The sequence below is a fragment of the Tasmannia lanceolata genome, unplaced genomic scaffold, assembly GCF_043159265.1.
Source record: "Tasmannia lanceolata isolate RefF3 unplaced genomic scaffold, GAP_Taslan_0.1 ptg000002l, whole genome shotgun sequence".
Lineage (NCBI taxonomy): Eukaryota > Viridiplantae > Streptophyta > Magnoliopsida > Canellales > Winteraceae > Tasmannia > Tasmannia lanceolata.
Window position 1 is genome coordinate 55,281,535 of NW_027518679.1, and position 22,292 is coordinate 55,303,826.

The window sequence follows — 22,292 nt, forward strand, 5'->3', positions numbered from 1 at the left end:
AATTCAACAACATGACGGGCAACAGAGACAATTAATAATAATAATCTAAAGAAATATCAATCGAAGATAATAGAAAACTTTAGCAAAAGAAACACGCACAGATGGTTCAATTCTATAATAGAAATCTTAGGGTCGGGCCGGGTCAGGGTACCCGAGGCATTAACCTAGAACCCGACCCGACCAGAGTCGGGGTCTAAAAAAAATGAACCCTGACCCTGTTCGGGCTCAGGGCGGGTCAGAGCTGACAAGGGTGGGTCAGGGCTGACAGGGCCAAACTTGCACCCCTAGTCAACACCATATGTATAAGCAGCAACCCCCACTATCCTCACTCCCAACAAAATTTCAAAACCAGTAGAACTCTCAAACCCCAGAAATGGAAAACCCAGATAAAGAAAAAAGAACCTCAGATCAATTCATCCTCCACTTACCCAAAACCCCTGAGAATCCCCCCGATCACATCGACAAAGTAAAACCCTTCAACTTACCAAGACACCGCCCCCTCCGTCAATCCACCTTCAAACCCAAATCTCGATTCCTCGAACTCAATTTTCCCCTCGCCCTAAAACCCACTTTAGACCACCCCTCAGATTGCCCAAAAGACAACAAAACCCAATTCTCCGACGAAGAAGCCGAAGAAGAGCTCTTCAAAGAAGGAAAAGAAAAAGAAGAAGAAGAAGAAGAAGCTAAGCAATTCGAAAACCAGAGGAATAAAAAGAAAATTGGATGGAGAGGCATTTTTGAATGGATAGCATTTTTATCTATCATGGCCTGCTTAGTCTCGAGCCTAGCCGTGGCCTCTGTAAAGGAAAGAATGTTATGGGGGCTGGAACTTTGGAAATGGTGTCTAATGATTCTAGTAATTTTTTGTGGGCGACTCGTATCGGGGTCGGCCGTCTGGTTTTTGGTTTTTCTAATCGAACGGAATTTTACACTCCGTGAGAAGGTCGTTTATTTCGTGTACGGTCTCCGTCGGAGCGTACAAAAATGCGTGTGGTTAGGATTGGTTTTAATGGTTTGGACCCTAATGTTCAAATCTGATATCGAACGGTCGACTTTAAAGCACAAACGGCTACTTTCTATGTTCTCGCGCGCGCTCCTCGCGATCTTGATCGGGGCCATTATTTGGCTCGTTAAGATTTTAATGGTCAAGATTCTCGCATCGTCCTTCCATGTGGCAACCTTCTTTGATCGGATGAAGGAGAGTGTTTTTCATCATTACATTCTCGAGGCGCTGTCGGGTCCAGCTCTGGGCGAGTTGACCCGGTCTCCGAGTGAGTGGAAGCAGTCCGCGTCGATGGCTGCGAGGCCACCGTTGGATTGGAGGCTATCGATGAAGGAAGGGAGTACTAGTGGGGCCGGGTCGAGGCGGATTGACGTGGCAAGGTTGAAGAGACTGAGTCAGGCTAGCGCGTCGGCCTTGGGTGTGAAGAAGCTGGTGAGTCATGTTATGAAATCAGGGCTTTCCACAATTACGCACACGGTGGACAATACCATGGAGCGATTCAAGGAGACTGAGTCGGAGATCACGAACGAGTTCGAAGCTAGGCTTGCGGCTCAGCGCATCTTCAAGAACGTTGCCAAACCCGGTGTGAAGTGAGTTTTCTTGGTTTTCTCAATTTGGTTTATTACGTTTCGGTAAAAAGTAAGGCCCGTGATCCAAACCGTCCATTTGTTCGGCCAAATTGTAAATAGGTTGTGCCTAAAAATCACTTCCATAGGATGATTGTAACCCTCCAATCGATATATAGAATTTTTCATAATGTGCAGTCCTTCTATAGATCGGAGGGGAAGGATCGTTCTATGAAAATGATTTTCAGGGCTATTTACGTTGTGGCCCCACAAATGAACAAGCTTGATCATCTTATGATGGGGGCCGTACCGTACTTTTTTTTAAAATACGGGGTTATATGGCCACACATCATATAAACTCTCAATTCTTTGGATGGCACCAAAACTGGTCTTTATTTGCAAGTAAGATTATTTTAATTTAATCCTTTTTGAAAATTAAACATTAAAGGTTTAAGGCCTTTTGATAGTCACTAATTATATAATTTACAAGGCTATTATAACCATTATATATTTACAAGTAATTATACTTAACTTCAAAACCAGTTTCTAATTTGGCTGTTCACCACTGGGATAAAATATTCTTGGATAAGCTGTTCCTGGGATTATTTATTCTTGTAGAATAAGTTTCTCTAGAAATTATCTTTCCCGTCATCTTTTTTATTTTCTCACCACCTATTTAGTGGCGAGGGTTAGAATCGTCTAATATATTTTGCTCCAAGTCCCATCCATAGTTGGAAATAGTTGGAATCATTGAACAAGTGGCCCGACAAATACTTTTGCGCTGGGCCTCCAATTTGGTGTTTAGGGGTGTAACTTGGGTCGGGCTCAACCGAAACCCGACGGGTTCAACCTGATTTTGGCTCAAGTTGGCTTGGCATTTTCTTGGATTGGGTTGGGAAAAGCCAACCCGATTTAAATTCGGGTTGGGATAGGGTTGAGACCTTGGCAACCCGACCCGACCCGAACCCGACCTCGGTCTTCTAATTTTATCATGATTTTCTCAGGATTATGATTTTCTTTCTTGTGTTTTTCTGTTTGGTCGTAGATGACCCGATCCCAACCTGAACGCAACCCGACCCGATTTGGAGGCGGGTTGGTTAGGGTTGACCATCCTCAACCCGAGGCTCGGGTTAGGGTTGAGGGAATGCTATCTTGGGTTGGGTTAGGGTTGGCCTCAACCCAACCCAACCATCAACCCTAACCCAACCCGGGTTGCACCCCTACTAGTGGTGTTGCCGACAGTATTTTTAAGGGTTTTTTTGCAAAAGAAGTCTTCTACTTCCTTTTATTGCAAGAAGAGTCTTTCTAGACAATTTGCAAATAGGGTCATCACATTTGAGTGAATTTCGCAAATAAGGTAATGCCATAAATTTCTGACCCAATTACTCATGCTAGATTTTCTGACTAGTTAAAATATCCGCAGAATTGTCTGTTTTTTATTGCCGTGTGCGTCAACCTAAGCATTCTGTTTCTGGTATTAAAAATCTAAATCTAGAAAAGCTATTGATATTGGCACTTGTCATGCTAATGGGCAGAACTCGCTTTGTCTTTTATGAGATCTAATATGCTGTGTGCGTGAGAAGTCCAGTATTTTCAAAAAGTATAGTGGGGCCCACTATATATAATTGTTGATTTTCTAGTTTTGAAGTAGTTATAATTAGGGCTGCAACTCGAGCCGGGTTTTACCCGACCCGCATCGACCCGACCCGAAAATAGCCTGGGTTGGGTTCAGGTTTCATGGGATTCGGGTCGAGCCGGGTTGAGCATTCAAAAGCCCGCATGAATCTCGGGTCGAGCCGGGTTTGAAGGGGCCCGACCCGACCTGACCCGAGTTATATAAGTTATAGTATATACATTTTTTTCTATTGTTAGTTAAAAGTTAAAAGTGAAAACCCACGCACCCACTGTTCTTGTATGTGAGTGTAATTTCTGCTTCTATGAGTTGAGCTGATTCAAGTGTTTGATTCAGGATTGTCTGATTGTAATTACAACATTGTTTGATTACAACATTGTTTGATTCAAGTGTAATGTGAGTGTAATTACATCATTGTTTGATTCAAGTGTAATGTGAGTGTAATTTCTGCTTCGTTGAGTTGAGTTGCCTTGCCAAACAAGAATTTTCCTTAAAAAATTGCGTCAACGTGAAAAAACCCGACCCGACCCGAGATTTATCATGGGTAGGGCCGGGTTTGGGAATCGTGGGTTTTCCATAAAAAAAAAAACCCGACCCGACCCGACCCGAGATATTTCTCGGGTAGGGTTGGGTTCTCCAAAACCCGACCCGCCCGACCCAACCGAGTTGCAGCCACTTATAATGTGTGATATTTATCATGTAGGTACATTGAAGATGACGACCTGTTGAGGTTCTTAAATAAGGACGAGGTTAACACAATATTCCCTCTCTTTGAAGGAGCTGTTGAGACTGCCAAAATCAGAAAGTCCTCTTTGAGGAACTGGGTGGTAAGCTATTACATAAAACTCTTATATATACTTCAAGGAACAAGGGCAGTAACAGAGTGCCGGCCATAATAACTAAATGAGTCAACTCAGAACTCAAGACCATTTGGTTGTAGGGGGGTATTATCGCATTCAAAATCCTATGCAAGCTGTAGTCGCTAGTTTGGTTCCGGACGAAGGATAGGTTCTTAATCCTAATACCATGAAGCAACTTCGGAGTGAAACTCTCCGAAAGCCGTGACGAATGTACTGGTATAAGGGTTCCATATCTCGGCCGGAGTCTAATTCAAAACCCGGCTGTGATAGATCACGTCGAACTGAAGCACTTTAGAAAGAAGCTGAAAACTGCAGGGGATTGCCAGTTGAGTCAATCACCTCTTTTTGAAGTTAACTGGACAAATATTTGAGTCCCTTGGGTTGATGTCTTGTATTCTGGCAGTGATCTATCACCTGGTCGGATTAATGTGTGAGGCACAAACACTGATAGAGATAATAAAACACTCTTATTCCACGGGCATAAGCACACTACTGAACCATGTTTTTTTGCTATGTGTTTGTGTTTCTTGCATCTCATCTTGTCAGTGGTTTGGATAGACATCGGCTTTGATTCTATTTTTGAGACTAGATAGGTAATTAATTTTCTAAAAAATATATAGAAAATATACAAATTAAGAAATCTCCCTTACAAAGAGAGGCACCCTCATCAATTATTGACTTGCTTATGTCGGCTTTATTTTTGTTGAACGAGTTCTCATCCGAGTCCGAGTTTTTTAACACTAGTAGCATCCTAGTACTTTGAAAAAAAATAATGAAAATACTTATCGTGGGGCTTTACTTCTTGCAGGTGAGAGCTTATATTGAGCGAAAAGCTCTTGCTCATGCCTTGAATGACACAAAGACGGCAGTGCAACAGCTTCATAAACTGGTGGGCACAATCGTATTTGTCATTATAATATTTGTATCACTTATGGTAATGGGATTAGCCACAAGCAAAGTCCTAGTTGTTATCACTTCCCAATCACTGCTCCTTGGATTCATGTTCCAAAACACTTGCAAGACCGTCTTCGAATCCGTCATCTTTGTCTTTGTCATGCACCCTTTCGATGTTGGTGATCGTTGCGTCATTGATGGTGTCCATGTAAGTTTTCCTATGAGTCAAGCTTCTCTATTATCTTATTGGAATGAAAAAAGAAAATGTTTTCCATTTTGTTTCCTACTCCTTTGATTTGAATTGAGATTGCTGATTTTGTGTAGATGATTGTGGAGGAGATGAATATTTTGACAACGGTATTTCTTAGATATGACAATGAGAAGATTTACTACCCCAACTCGAATCTGATCACAAAGCCCATCAGTAATTTCTATAGAAGTCCAGAAATGGGAGACAGTATTGACTTCTCGATAGACGTTTGGACTTCAGTCGAGACTATCACTGACCTAAAGAAATCTATACAATCGTAAGCAATGCTCTCACACATCCTTTCCTTACAAGTTTCCAAGATTAATTGACTTGAGAGAAAATGGGGTTGATATTGACACAATGACACCCATAAATTTGTACACTTCCACCTATGTCTATTTGTCCTATTTGATATGCTTTTACTGTCTACAAGTAGGACAAACAAAGTGACATTGATTGAAGTGTCTAAATTTATAAATTTATCAGTGATAATGCCAGCCCCTTATTGGTTGGATGGGGTTGTTCAAAAGTAGAGGTTTTGGGGAGATGATCCATCCATTGTGGGTCCCATCAGATGAATAATTTGGATCATCAAACGATGTTCCCAATCTTTCGTGAGCCCAAAACTTTTTTGCTTGGGTTGAGCAAAGTTTAATCCACTATATCATTTGATTCAACTGGGATATTAAATGAGGCATGTGTGTGATGGAGGGAAAAAGAACAAGAGGTAAAAAAAACAAAGAACTTGAGGAAGAATGACCAAATAGGAGCAATGCTCCGCCACAAAAGAATTTCTTTTTTTCATCCCAATATTTTCTTCAACTGTTCCAACATACATTCATCACCTCTTTTTAACAAATTTTTGCACTACATAAACCGTTTACACCCTTACAACTTCCAACCACACATTGTTAACCTAAGAATTTGACCCAGCTTGGAAACTACAACAATAACAACTTTCAAAACATCTTGTAACTCTAAAATCTTATATTCCAAGATAATAACTTTCAAAAATGCCATAACTACATGCAAAACTTAAGTTCCAAAGCTTCCTAATACTTTTACCACCATTATAACACGAAAATTGAGGCCGCCCATCAAGCTAGGCACATATGTATGCCACCACCTGTGCTCCATCAATGCGGCTTTTATTTCTTTACTTATTTCTTTTTCTGATTTTATTTTTCGGGTGGAACAAGATTAAATTTTTCCTCACAAGATTAGTAGTCAATTTTAAATAATATCCATTTACATAGTGTTTTCTAAGTGTAAATAGTGGTTAAAACTATGTACATAGTGGTTCAGAGGGTATAAATAGTGGTTCCAACTATACCATCCGTGGTTCATGGGTGTATGTAGTGGTTAAAATAATATAAATAGTAGTTTAGGGTTGTAAAAAGTGATTCATTAGATCCGATTCCATCTAGTTTAAATTGGTTCATTGGATTAGATTCCATTTACTTGAACAGTGGTTCAGGAGTGTTGAAATAGTGGTTCATAGTGTTCGAATGGTGATTCATGTGTTTATATAATGTTTCCTAAGTGTAAATAGTGGTTCAGAGGGTATAAATAGTGGTACAAACTCTACTATCAGTGGTTCATGGGTGTACGCAGTGGTTAAAACAATATAAATAGTAGTTCAGGGTTGTAAAAAGTGATTCATTGGATTTGATTCCATCTAGTTTAAATTGGTTCATTGGATTGAATATCACCTACTTGAATAGTGGTTCAGGAGTGTTAGAATAGTGGTTCATAGTGTTGGAATAGTGGTTCATGTGTTTACATAGTGTTTCCTAAGTGTAAATAGTAGTTTAGAGGGTATAAATAGTGGTTCCAACTCTAGCAATAATAGTTTATGGGTGTAAGTAGTTGTTAAAAAAACAACAACCGAGAGTTGACTCAAGCTTTGACTTTAAAACTTCTGTTTTCTCTAGCAATAATAGTTTATGGGTGTAAGTAGTTGTTAAAAAAACAACAACCGAGAGTTGACTCAAGCTTTGACTTTAAAACTTCCGTTTTCTTTAAAAATTGAACAGAAACGTTGCAAGGCGCCTCAAGAGTCAACTTCAAAAGAAAATGAACCTAAGTCGACTCTGCAACTATTGTTTTGCTTAAAATCGACTCTAAAGTTGACTCCAAACCTTATGTTGCATATCATAATAAGTAGAAGCCTTTTGAGCCACCCAAATCATGCAAAGATATATATTGACACACCCAAATCTTGAACATGTAAGAAAACAATGAACTTTTACTTCTACGTATATTCAATTACATAAAACAATTAAAGACATTAAAGTGGTCATTCATCTGTTCCTTCCATGTATATTCAATTACAGAGAACAATTACAGAAATTAAAGTGGTCATTCATCTGTTCCTTCCGTGTGCATTCAATTACAGAAAAAATCAACGACATTCAAAATTTCCTTCCATGTACAATGTTGGCAAAATCGTATATATTGACTCCCATACACACCCTCTAAGAATTCATCGAGTAGAGTTCTTCTCATAGCAGTAATATCAGCGTGCACGAAGTCAAAACTTTCATATCTGCTCAGGCATTCCATTTCCTTAATAACAAATAACCTACAATCAAAACTACAAGAAATGAAGACTAAATAAAGTTAGAACTGAAGATATTTCAAAGTTGTAGGGACCAGTTGAAATCAGTTTACATCTCCGGTTTTTTTAAATGAGCCGTTGAGCAGGTCCATCCACTTAAAATGCACTTATATTTACATCTTTCACCTACCATACTTTACTCTAAAATTTGTGCTACATCCCTAACTTCGAACCACTAGTATCACACTACCTATTCTAAACATCCTAAGTTGTTTTTGCCAACACAGCACTAAGACAGTCATAAGTTTTTTGTGTAGTTCGACTCCTTATAGTTTGACCAAATGTCCAAATGGGCTACTTCTTATTAAATCTTCATGCTCTTCCCAAAGTTTTAAGGACTGTATGCAGTTGTGAAAACAGGAAGGACAACATCTAGATGAAAGATAAATAGCCTGCACAGAAATGCATTATCGTAAAAGCGTAAACACTTACAAAAAATCGCTAATGAATGAATAAATGTACTGGCCGATGTCATAGTTACTCACCATAGTGTCAGCATAGCCTTACTTACTCTGCCCTTCTCTGCAGAAACAAAACCATTATAGTATGTGAACAGATGTTATACCGGCATAGATGCATACTAAAGACAATAAAATATAGACACTTGCAACCACTAATTACATATTTCAACTAATAAACCACTACTACACCACTTTCAACTACTAATTACAGATTCCAACCACTAATTTCTCATTATATTCAGTTTGCACAAGTATTTCGACTTCAGACCACTACATTGACACTTTCAACCACTAATTACATATTTCAACTACTAATTTATCTCTATAAACCACTATTACACCTATTTGAACTACTATAGTAATTCTTAACCAATTACAAACAATAATTACAGAGTTCAACCACTAGTTGGACACTTTCAGCCACTAAATAGAAGATTTCAACCACTATTACACTTGGTTGTGAATTATCATCCACTATTTACACACTGTACAAGCACTAAAACGACACTTTTGACAAGTAATTATAGATTTCAACCACATTTCAAACAATAATTACAGAGTTCAACCACTATTTGGACACTTTGAAGGACTAAAACATATTTCAACCACTTGATTTCACATTTTTAACCACTATTTTACACACTATAGACAATTTGAATAACTAAAAAGACACTTTCAACCACTAATTATAGAATTCAACCAAATTCCAAACAATAATTACAGAGTTCAGAAACTATCTGAAAACTTTCAACCACTAATCATACACTTTCAACCACTAAATACAAAGTTTCAACCACTAAATAGACACTTGTAACCACTAACTTGTAACTGTTAACCACAATATTACACCTGCTTTCTCATTTCCAACCACTACTTGGACACTATAGATCTTTGAACCACTAATTACATTTTTCAACGAGTAATTTATCACTATTACACCTATTCCGACCACTATGGACACACACTTTGAACCAATTTTAACCAATAATTCAAGATTTCAACCACTAACTCCTCACTGGAAACCACTATTTCAACACTATAAACTACTATTTAGGAACTTTCAACCTCTATTTGAACACTCTAAACCACTAGGGTTCTCAAACACAGAAAAACCCTAACAGAACCCTAAATAGTGGTTGAAATTGGTTTTGCAAAACCCTAACAAAATCCTAAATAGTGGTTCATATTTGCAAAACCGTAACAAAACCCCTACATAATGGTTGAAATTGGTTTTGCAAAACCCAAAAAAACCCTTAGTAGCGGTTGAAATTTGTTTTGCAAAAAGTAATAATAAAATAATGAATGTAATTTATAGATGTGATTGAAAAGGAAGAGAGAGGTAAAGGAAGAAAGTGGTAAGTTTCAAAAAGTAATAATAAAATAATAGATATGATTGAAAAAAGGTGAAGAGCATTTTTGTCCTCCAAAATTCATGAACAGTGAAAAACACTCTTCTTTGGTCCTTTTCAAATCACCACTGCTTTCTTAATATTCGTGCAAAAGAGGGATTTTTTTGGTCATTTTTAGAAGAAAAAAATTGACCATTTATTCCATATTCAAATTATTATTTTTAACGCGGAATTTATCTAGGAACCCGGGGTCCCTATTCAAGTTATTTAATTTTCAGTACTGTATCCTTAAAACCGAAATGTTTGTTGTGAATGCAGATACATAGAGAGCAAGCCTAAGCACTGGCAATCAAAGCACTCCGTGGTGGTGAAAGAGATCGAGAACGTGAACAATATGAGAATGTCTCTCACCGTACTACACACCATCAACTATCAAAACTTCCCGGAGAGGAACAACCGTAGATCGGATCTTGTCTTTGAGTTGAAGAAGATATTTGAAAATCTTAGCATAAGCTACCACCTTCTCCCTCAAGAGGCCATGTTAGCAGGATCAATTAATGCCAGCGTCCCGATGCCTTGATGACATGGATGTTGTGTTGGATCACAAGAGTAATCCATGCATGCCGTGCAAATGCCATTGGAGGGGGTTATCGACTGTAATCCCGTTGTTGTAATGCTGAGTTGGGTTAAATCATCACCTGTTGTAATTAACATTTTATTTTTTGAATTGGACGAAGGGCTTGTAATTTCATGATGTTGGTGCTCTCAAGTTCAGAGAGGGAGAGAGGGAGAGAGAGTTGGTATTTTACATAGTTAAAAGGTAGTTTTATCATTTTAAATAATATTTGAAAGGGATATCATTTTAGCACTCCGCTCTATTGATCTGTGGCGAAAGCTTCTTGTCTTTAGTGTTAAAAGGGCTGTCAAAAGGTTATTTGCAGTTCCCCAAAATCTCTGACAATACCAATTAAAAAATTAAAAATAAAACGACGAGAAGCTTTCGAGACATATCAAACAGTGGGTGGAAACAAACATTAATTTTTAGATGTGGATCTATTCAAGGACCCTTCTTTAGCCCTTGTGTAAAGAGGGCCCTTGCATCTATCATTCTTCTTATAATTTTATAAAGCATTAATTTTTAGAGCCCCAACCGTTTTCCTAATGGTTGTGAAACAAACATGCACCACTCGCATATCATATCGATCTATGGCGACAAATACGTGTGCATTTAACTTTTTTTTTTATGGGTATACGTGTGCATTTAACGAATCAATGGATTATAATGAATTTACTAGCTATTGGAGCTGCATATTTGGATAGAATGGCTATAGGAAGATGATCTTAATCTCTTATATCTTGTTTACTAGCTAGTAATTAATGCCCCAAAAATGTAGAGTCTCTTATATCTTATTGCTAATACCAAGAAATAACATTGTTCTTATGGTGTTAGTTTATATTCTCTTATTTCTAACAGTTAATATAAAAATTCAATGATAAAGAGAGTACTTTTTTCTTAAGTGAAATGAGAGAGTATTTTCTTAGGAAATGTTGTTCAAAGTACATGTAGGTAAACATTAATGTTTTTCAAAAGTACATATTATATGTCGGTAAATATGAAACGTCCTTAAAGTGGCACCAACCGAATATGCATGCATGAGTCTTCATGCCTGGCAATAACAGTGGGAGGCTGTTGAGTTTTCTTCTTGTCAGCTAGAAATACGAGCTCTAGGCAAGGATAGAGTTGGACCGAGGAAGCACCACATGACGAAAGATAAAGGGCATGAGTAATGAACATTACCTATCTAATAATTAATATTTTCTAATACCTAATATAAAATGCGACCACCAACAATATTAATTATTAGAGCTCCAATTGTAACATGAAATTGTTACTTGAGATAAACTGATTGGACCTCAACTTGTCTTTAAGCTTATCAATTCATTGACACATTATTAACTTCATATGTTCTTGGGATTGTCTTTAAGGCAGTTGGCCATTTTTCTATTCATGAAAATCAATTTTATACATGGATGAAAAATTGAAAGAGTACATGCATGTTATTAGTCCTTGTATGAAGGAAATTGATGCTTTTAACCTACTAGGGATCTACTTATCATCCCTAATTGTAGACAGCCACCCACCGTAGCAAAACTAGTTGTCTGACATCTTGAAACATGGCTGGTCACCAATTTGATATTTTTCAACTGAAATGTGTTAAGTTGGGCATCTTGAATTCAACCCGGTTGGGGTCTGAAATATTGTGTATGACCCGGAAGCGGCCTGTTGTTTCGCCCGGCCCGTTTTAAGTCATTTCAGCCCTACTCGAGTAAGTTCTGGCCCGCTTTATTTAAAGGGATTTAGGGATTATTTTCGTGAGCTCGTTCTTTCGAGAAGAGGGTTGAGAGTAAAAGGGGAAAAAGAGTGCACTAGGGTTTCTTGGTGGGTTTGGTGAGAGACACTGATCTTCTCTTGTAATCTCCTGTTTCTATAGTGGATTTTCTGGTTGCTGTAGACACCCCATTTTGACCGGACCCTATTTCCCCAAAATTGAACCAAAATCCCTAAACCTGAATAAAGTTCCAAAGCCAAATCTTAAAATCTCTGAAGAATTGAACTCAAATGCCAAAAGAACTTGAAAACCCGAAAGTGCCCATTCGCATATAATTCTTGAAGTCTTTTCGGAACCCTTGGAATCCCAAAGCTCCTATCGAAACCCCTCGTTTAGTTATCCCATTCTTATCCTTCATTTCTTAAAAAAATAAAAATTGAAAAGGTACAAAAACATCCCTGAGCATTGGCATTGGCACTTCCCTATTGAGGTCCCCCAAACTCCGAAGGTTACCCGTACAATCTTGTTTTGATATTTTTGGCTAACCCATCTTCTCTTGGTGTTTAAAGAGCCATCAATGGTCATTTCTATTTTTGAAATGCCCCCAAAAATCATAAGAAAAGAAGAAAAGACAAGTTGGGCTGTGCAAATTTCAAAATTTGAGGTGCCAATATCATTCCCTATAAAAAGAAAGTGATTTGTTTTACTCTTGTCATTACATGAACCACCCCCTTTGTAGTGTACAAGAATAGTAAAAAATACTTTGAGAGGCTGTCCAAGTAAGAGGAAGGGGGTGCAAAAATATATCACTTCTCTTTTCGTTTAAAATACCCATCTACTTTACCCAGGCCACCCCATCTTTTTGTAGAATAAAACGAGTAGTCATGAAATACATTAGAGGGGGCTGTCTAGAGAAGCAAAAGGGGGGGCATTAATATATCATTTTCCCTTTATAAGGGATCGAAGGAGAGCAAAACAGAAAGGAGGAAAAAAAAAACAGATCAAAAAATTAGAAAAAGAGGGTTTGAGAGAGAGAGAGAGAGAGAGAGAGAGAGAGAGAGAGAGAGAGAGAGAGAGGAGATCTCATTCCCCAAATCCATATTCTCCGGCCAAATTTCATTTTCTCCGGCCGTTACTCCAGCCGGTCTTCACTTCACCACCGGCTAGCCACCGCACTCTTTCATCTCCTGCATCATCTTCTCCGACGTCACTCTTTCATCTCCGATCAGTAAATCTGAGCTCCGGCCATCTCATCAAAGATCCGATCGTTATTCTTGCCATTGCCGTTCACCTTCATCTTTTATAACCTCGACATCATCTGTTTGCAGCCATCTCTACTATTTTTGAAACTCCTCTTGCTATTTTTCTTTATTTGAAACCCATTTCAACCTTCTTCTCCGGTCAAAGCTCATCTTCTCCGGTAGAATTTCACTCTCCTACCGGTCATCATCAAACCCTTGCTTTTGCCTCATTTTCTGCAACATCGAAGAGAAGAGAGGTTTGCTGATTTTGATTAGAAGAATTAGGGTTTCTAAATTGAAGAAGAATAGAGATTTTAGATCTGAGAGAGAGGGGTCTCGGATCTGAAATTTGAAGGAAGTTAGAGATAGAGATTGAGAGAGAGAGAGAGAGAGAGAGAGAGAGAGAGAGAGTAAAACCCTAAGATCCGTTGTTGTTAACCTTGGAACCCTAGTTTAGACACTCAAATTTCAGTTTTGAAACCTTTGAGTCATTGTTCCATTCTCGGATCCACCGAATTTGTGATCTGTTGTGTTCGAAGCCTAAGATTTAAATTCTTGAAATTTGGATTCAATTTCATTTTCTCCAATGTTATAAACTTCAAAAAGAGAAGAAGAAAGGAGTTCATCTGCTATAGAAGATAAATTGAAGTTGCGATTGAAGGAAGGTAGTTCAAGAATTTCTCGTAAGGTAAGTAATTTGATTGAATCATCTTTTAGATTTTCTAATTCATGATAATTTCCTTAATTTGATGGTTCTATTCATGTTTATTTGATGATACTTAGTGCTTTGATTGGATCTGATCATAATTCTGCTCTTGATCATGATGTTATGTATGATTTGTTCTTGAAAGATTAATTTTTACAATTATTTTCAGTTCTAAAACAGAGTTAGATGGAAAAATAATAAGTACTTCAAAAATTCATTTTTGCATAATTTGTATTCCAATGATCTATGCCTGATTCAATAATTATGTTTTAGCATGTCTGAAAATTTTGGTTAGTATCAAGCTTTTAAAATGTAAGGGCAGAATGATAGGTCACGTCAAGTTGAAATTTATCAATTGAATTAAGGTTGAGTTTGTTCATACAAATTTCGTAGGAGGAAATCACTGGAATGGGGATAATGTTAAGAAACCTGTATATGATTACCAAACAGATAGATATTCTCTGAAAATGTCAAATAGTGAGAAGAGATTGGGAGCTGTAACTAAAGAAGCATGGTTATGTCCAGATCCATTTTTTCAAGGTATAGGAAGCTGTTATTCATATGATGTGTTGGGTGGACCCTGTTTTGATGAGAGCTCCAAATTCCTCTCATGCTACCCTTGTTTGGATAAGTTTACCAAGCCCACTTGTTTTCTGTTGGAGTATCTGTGATCCATTTGCCTTGTTTTGGGTTCCATATATATGATCCTCGCTCGAATATCAGTCAATGAATTTCAATTTCTAGTGTCCCAAGACTTGTCATCTTCATTTATACTAGACATCTCAATATGTTTGTAAATGTTTTGAAAATGATAAGAGCATGATAGTAGTAGTTTAAATCATCATTTTGATAGTTTAAGAAAGAGAGTTTCAGCTGTGGGTCTGTAATTTAGAGATGGATTCATTGATGTTCTTTGGCTGCTATTCCATGGTTTAATCTTGGTGATAGACTCATCTCTTATATTTTCCAAAGAATAATAGAGAGTAAGAATAAACCATTTCATCAATACCCTTATTTTTTTTGTTGTTCAAAATTAAGGCATTCATTACTTGTCCACACAGTCATGGATCATCTACTCGAGTTCTTTGTGTTACCAGCCTCATATACCTTGTTGCTTTGATTATCCGATCCTAACAATTGTCAAAATGTGGTCCATCGGTTGGTTTGCATGTAAAGTAACTTGAATGGGCATTAGGTTTTAGTTGCCAAATATTTCACAAGTGAACCGGGATTGTTATCTTCTCGCTATCTTTTATGGAATGTTTTCAAAGCATGCTGTAGACACCCCATTTTGACCGGACCATTTTCCCCAAAATCGAATAAATTCTCGAAATCGAATAAAATCCCAATCCTGAAGTTGAGTCGAGATCCTGGAACCGAATCTCAAAATTTTCGAAAAATCAAACCCGAAAACCCTAAAAATGCCCATTTCCATATTTTGGAAATCGTTTGAAAGCCTGGGTGATCTCTGAACCCCATTGGCATCCTCCGTTCAATTGCCCTGATCCTCTATCTCATTTTCGCAAAAATTTGAAAGAGTTATAAAATACCCGTGAGTTTTGGTATTAACGTTCTCCCATTTTTGGTACCACTAAGCTCCAAATAGCATTTTCGCTAGCCCATCGTGATTCTCGTCTCGGTGTTCAAAAAAATTTGTCAATGGTCATCACCGTTCCCAAGGTGCCCTGTAAGAGGATATCATGAAGAAAAGACAAGTCGAGTTTGTGCAAAAATCAAAATATGGTTCTGTCAATATCATTCCCCCCCTTTCAAGCGTAGAAAGTACGTTAAAAAAGGTTGTCCATGGAAGAAAGAGAGGGCAAACATATGTTTCTCTTTATAAAAAAGGGGTGGGATAGCCGAGCGCGGGTGCCCATTAAAGCAAATAAAAAAGGGGGGTAATAGGGATGTTGATAAAAATGTAAATTCCTCCTCTCAGGAGGGCATTTTTGGAAGCTTGCATTTCTTTCTCTACAAGCCACAAGCATAGGCCATCAGATCAAAGAGGTGAAGTGTAGGGCTCAGATCATCTAGAATGTTCTAGGTTTTAGGGTTTCTAGGGGGGCATTAAGGCTAAAAGAGAGAGATGGACGGCTGAGATGAGAAGGGAATGAAATGGACGGCTCAGATTAGGAGGAGGGTTTTAACCCTAGCTATAAAAAAATAGGAATCTCGTGGGTAAGGGAGAAGGCCGAAATTTTTCTAAAGAAAAAAGCAGAGAGGGAGCTGAGTGAGAAAAAACCTCTTCCTTGACCACCACCACCATCCTCAAGTCCACCACCTCCATCGAAAACCACCACCACCGGCCATCTTCTCCGGCCTCACTCCGACATCCTCCACCCATACCACGACCCCCATCCTCCACCATCACCATCTACATCACAGCCACCCAGACTTATAAAACCCAAACCCATTTCATTTGCATCTTCTTCTCCACCCAAACCAGCCACCAACTACCACCGCCACCCTCAGCCACTATCAACCACCCAAACCCACAGCCACTATCTCCCAAACCACCACCACAAGCTACAGCCACAACTCCGGCCGGCCACTGCACCTCTACCATCTCTGCAAACCGAAACTCCACCCCATCACTACCACCAAAAATCCCAGCCAAAATACACATAGAGAGGAAGATAAAGAGAGAGCAAGCCGAGAGAAAGGAAGAGGAAAATAGAGAGAAAATCCATTTTCGAGTTGCAGAGAGAGAGAGAGCGATTTTTTATTTTTATTTTTTGGCTTCTCCTCCGGAGATCCAACCAACCCCATCACCACCACCGCACCTCCATCTCTCATCTTTCCCCCTCATTTTCTCTGGTCACCCAAACCCACCCCCATTAAACCCATTTCGATCAAACCCTCTACTCATTTCATCACAAACCCACACCCATCTCCTACACCACCGAAACCCCACCAAAAACCCATCTCTGCAACCGGCCAACCCCACTTTTGGCCGGCCAACCCCCACCAATCCCCAACCACAAAACCCATTTTCTAAAAAACCGAAACCCATTTCGGTATTTCGAAAATCCGGCACCACCACCACCGTCCTCTACCTCCAGCTCCACCACCACCCAACCCTTCGAAAATCCTCCATCGCCCTCCATCTACACCTTCCTCAACCCCCAAAGCCGAAACCCATCTTCCCCACCTCCAAAGACCGAAACCCACTTCAGACTCACCCAGATCTAAACCCCAGTTCTGCCCAACCTAGAGCCCATCCATTTCATTAAAACCCATTTCAAGACCCCATTCAATCCAGCCACTTGGTTTCCTCCGACAATTACCTTGGATCTAACCACCCCTCTGTAGCTGAAACTCTTGTCATTTGTTCATTCATTTCTTGCGGCAACGGCGAGGGGATTTCGCAGAATGGATCTTGATTCCATCTCGGACAACGATTCAGGTAACATCTATCCCCATTTGTAGCTTTCATTTAGAGGATAGATCAAGGTGAATTGATAAATTTAGTTCGTGCAAATTCCTTGTGATGATCAGCAGTATGGGGTCTCTCTGTTAATATCTTGTTTAATTTTTAAATTTAGAGGAATGGATCGCATCTGTGATCCGAGTAGCTAGACCCAAATACTAGCAACTGAAGAAGTTTCTTTTTTTTGGTCATCTCCCAATTTCATGGTAGCTGGTGTTTCTAATGCGAATGGGCCAAGTAGTTTTAATGACTCCTGATGGCCTCTAATCGTAAAGGGCATGGTGAATTTAGTGTCAAAGCATTATAGTGCTCATATCCATGCCCCTGGACTTGTGGTGTTAGCACTAACCAATTTTAGCACCAATGAACTTGTCTTTTTTTTATAGAAATTGGTTCATCAGAATCCATCTTGGAGGTAAAATGATAATCTCGTATGGAGTGTTGATGGATCTAAGACATGATGAGATATTGCATTGAAAAGAGAATGGTTGTAGTTATATCATGATGGAATGTTAATGCTTGCAATTTTAAATGGCTTATCGAAATCTGAATCTTAATTTCTAAGTTTAAAATTTCCAAATGTCTTACCATAACCATTTACATGAAATTGATTTTTGTTTCCAATTTTGAGCCACCACAGCCTTCATGTATACTGCTCATTTTAATCCATACTTTCATCAGGTTTTTAGCTTGGATTGTAAATTGCAAGTTGTTAAAGTTAAGGGATCTTTTTCACAGACAAAATAAAGTAGAAGACTTCCTTTGCAGATACCCTTTCTTCTCCCTTTTCGAGATGTACTTTGGCTTTGGTTGAGGTCTCTTCTCTGGTTCAGAATTTTATCAATTTTATTTTTTGAGGGTTCTTTGTCGATTTCCAGAGTTTTCTTAGGTTTAGGAGGCGATGACGGGATGTTTCCTGAGCCAGCCCCTTACCCTTCTTATCCCCTTTCTTGTCCTAGGACTTTCCAGAGGGTTTAGGATTCCGTCTTCTTCAGGATAATTGCTTCTTACAGGGTTAGGGGTTTCTTTCCTTTCCTCAGTTTCGGGTCTTCTCTTCATACGTTCCTTAGGGATTTTCCTTGCATTTCGGGATCCCTATCGATTTTCGGAACACTCGTCGGGTTTTAGGCGACGACGGACGACAACCTCCTGAGCCAAAACCCCCTTTCAATCAAAAGGGATAAAAATACATAAAAATCAAATAACAAAAATCCAAAAAACATCAAAAAACACTCAAAGCGTATTTCGAAAAGCTGTTTCGAACTACGTTGGCTTGATCCCTTTTCACAGGGTACGTAGGCAGCTTGGGATCGTCATCCCAAGTTCAGTCAAACCTTTTCAATAAAATCGTTCAAACCTTTTCAATAAAATCGTTCAAACCTTTTCAATAAAATCGTTCAAACTTTTCAATAAAATCTTTTAAACCCTTCAAAAAAAAATCATTTCAGCATCTGAAAATATCTTTCAAGCTTTTCTCAAAAATACAAAAAACCAAAATCGGCAAGGATGGTGATTGCCAGGTCACTCGGAGCCTTCTTTTCCTTTCATTTCCGATTTTGATCGTGGTTTGCCGGTGTTATCGGTTTTCCGACGTTTCATCGGGTTTTGGGACGGGCGATGACGTAGCGTGGCCCCTTCACAGGGACTGTCCTCGCTGAGCCCAACGATAGGCTATGACGATCGTGAGACTTATCCGATCTTTAGCGGATCAGGATCGCTGAGCTTGATTCATTAGAGTCGCCCCCTAGGCCTATCGTACGTTCCCTTTTATTTTCCCTGGCATTTTGGGGCCTGCGCATATCGTCTATTTTCTGATTCCTTTATTTCGTCGCATCTTTTAGCTTATCGTGTGTTTGTCTTTGATTCCTTGTGTGTTTACTTTCAGCTTGCTTATTCCTTGTGCGTTTAGTTTCACATGCTTAGCTGTAGATGTTTACTGCTTTTCTGCTTACCATATCTGATATTGCTTGCTTAGCTGTAGCTGTGCATGCGGATGTTACTGCTTTCCTAGATGTGATGAGTTAGGACTAGATGCGATGAGTTAGAATTTCGATGTTTATCTTCTTTTGCCCATCCCCGGGTCATGCATGCTTAGATAGACGTTTTCTCGGGGATACTCGTTCCCATTTCACATGATTTTAGCCCAAAACTCTTCAAAATTAATTAAAAATGGCATAAGAGACCAGGTGCTTGCACTTGGGCGAATTAGGGGCGCTTAATACCTTCCCCATTCGTCATCAGGCACGGACTTTTGTATCTCTGGTTATCCGTTGCAACAGAGCATTTCATGGGATCCAGGGCCTACTTCCCTGGATGGCGACTCTTCTTTGTTATAGGTACATCTGGGTTCCGGGCCGGTCCTGGAATCGAGAGGTATCTCACTTATATCGCCACCCATGCTATGAGTGGCACCATTTCGAGAGTTCCTTGGTAGAGCTCTCCTTCACATTGTGGAGATCTTAGAGGATCGACGGGGGACCTCGTGTCCCTCGCCCATTCGTCCTCGGGATCGAGGTCCACACATACCTGGGAAGACGATTTCAACTGAATTGCATGTCATATGAGACAATTACATTCCTGATGACAATTAGGTCTATTCATGACAATACTTTCTCGGGTTGTTCTCTTTTCGAATTGATTTGCTGTTTTTTTTTTCTATTATGATGCTTTAGTAGCTTTGGGTACCTTAGCTGATTAGTTCTAGATTTTGGTATATTGCTCTTTTGATCTTGCATAGAAATTATTCTTACATGGTCATGTATCCGAGTTGTGTAATCCTTCCTAAATTTATCTGCTTGTGAATATTATGTTAGCTTGGTGGAGCTTGTATAATAATAAGGATGTGCTAGCTGGAGTTTCCCTTTTAGGAGACAAGCTGTCTCTCGATACAAAGTCATACCCTTTTTAGTAGACTTTCTTAGTCTTTTAGACACCCTTAGACACTAGCTCCTATCATTGCGGGCGATGAAGGCGATAGCCCAAGCTCATCCTTAGAGGGATTTATTGGATCATGATAGTACCCTCTCCCATCTTCTTTCCTCTTATTTAGGTAAAGAATCCTCAGTCTTTTAGATACCCTGAAACCTTTAGTTCTTCATTGCAAGGGCGATGACGGAGTCATCTAGAGCCTTTCTTAGGAGACAGGCTGTGTCTCATTAAAGAACTCACCCCTGTAGGAGACAAGCTATGCCTCATGTAGAAAAGAGTTATATCTTTTTGGAGACAGGCTTTGTCTCATTAGCAAGCCGCACCCCTTTAGAGACAGGCTTTGTCTCATTAATGAGTCACCCATAGGAGACTATTCAAGTCTCGAGTAGAACCCTCCACTCTAAGTAGAAGACCAATTCGGTCTATTAGTGGTCTAATCCTTTAATCATTGCAGGGGCAATGATAAGGATACTTGGAGCTCATCTCTGTGTTTAGGAGACTTGCCCAGTCTCACTAGCACCCTTCTTTATCTCATCTTCTTTTAGGAGACATGCCTTGTCTTATTAGCATCCCTCTTAGAGTCACTAGTCTAGGAGTCAGTCCTTTAGCATAGGAGTCAATCCTTTAGTTCAGGAGCCTGTCCTATCATCGTAGGGGTTAGGATTCTGTCCAGCCTCGCATCAAGTCATGTGATTTTTATCCGTTCTTGCAAGGTATAGGATGCTGTCCAACCCTTGCAGAGATGTGATTCCATCCAGCCCTCCCCACAAAGCATAGGATGCTGTCCAACCTTTGCGGGATATCAGGAGTCTATTCTACCCTTATGATGATAGGATTCTGTCCTCTTGTGTCAAAAATTCAAAAACACTTGAAAAATATCTGAAAAATCCAAAAATCTCAAAAATGTCAAGAGTCATAGGAGAATAGTTAGGAAATTCTGTTCCGAACTACGTTGGCTTGATCCCTTTCCACAGGGTACTTAGTGCAGCTCGGGATCTATATCCCAGGTCCAGCCAAACCTTTAAAAATAAACATTTCTGAAATTCCAAGGGTGGTCCCTAATACGGCAACTATGAGGAGTGAGAATTAATTAGGTTTCTAACAAGTTTTAATCTTTTGAAAACTCAAACCTAAATTGGAAATTAAGAGATCAAAATGAAATTCAAGCACACAAGTTAAATCTAGAGGTGCAATGCAAAGTAAAGAGCTAGAGTTCAAGAGAGAGTGCACCCGAGATTTAAAGTGGTTCGGTCCTCAAAACGCGAGGCCTACTCCACTCCACCAACAAAAACCCGTTGATGGCTTCACTAAGAGATCTTCTTAACTTCGGCGAAGATCGGTGCCGATTACAAATTCCGATCACCTTTAACCTTGGTGGCAATCCTCACCACGGAGAGTGGGCTACGCTTCTCCGAACACTCGCCCGAATACAATTTCTTGAATACGAAAGAAAGAACAAAAATCCCTCACAAGGGTTTACAACTTTGCAGAAGATGTACAAATATAGCCTATAGATCCGAATCCTAATCTTAGATGATGAGAGGCATAAACAAGTTTGATTCACTGTAAGGATGTTCAAGTAGGTTTTTAGAGTGTTAGGATTGATAGTTTGGAAGTTTAGAATGCCCATATATATAGGAAAACCAAAATATGACAGTTCAATGGCATTGTGGTAATTCCAGCAAAATTCCCAACGGCTCAAAATATGACCGTTACAGTGTTCTCGGAGTTCCGAGAATATTTCTCGGAGTTCCGAGAAAAAATCTCGGAGTTCCGGGAATACAAACAGAAGATGAAAAAAAGTCTACTGGACCATTTCTCAGAGTTCCGAGAATTCTCGGAGTTCCGAGAATTTCTCTCGGAGTTCCGAGAAGCCTATGAAGAGCAGATTTTCACTTCATGTTTTTGGGCTTCCAACTTAACACCAAGATGGGATTGCTATGAGGGTTCCAAGGTGTTGGAACTCCACAAATACAATCACTTATATTTTTATGGTGTGTGTTTATTTACTTAATTATGCC

General features: G+C 39.2%; 1 protein-coding gene across 1 annotated transcript; it reads left to right on the forward strand.

The window, feature by feature from the left end:
- The first annotated feature begins 306 nt into the window (after positions 1-306).
- LOC143879552 (mechanosensitive ion channel protein 10-like) lies at positions 307-10,504 on the forward strand. The gene is made up of 5 exons (XM_077381996.1): positions 307-1,593; positions 3,906-4,029; positions 4,871-5,164; positions 5,281-5,483; positions 9,955-10,504. Exons 1-5 carry the CDS (start codon positions 374-376, stop codon positions 10,214-10,216), a joined length of 2,103 nt encoding a protein of 700 aa, XP_077238111.1. The 5' UTR covers positions 307-373; the 3' UTR covers positions 10,217-10,504.
- The last annotated feature ends 11,788 nt before the right edge of the window (positions 10,505-22,292 follow it).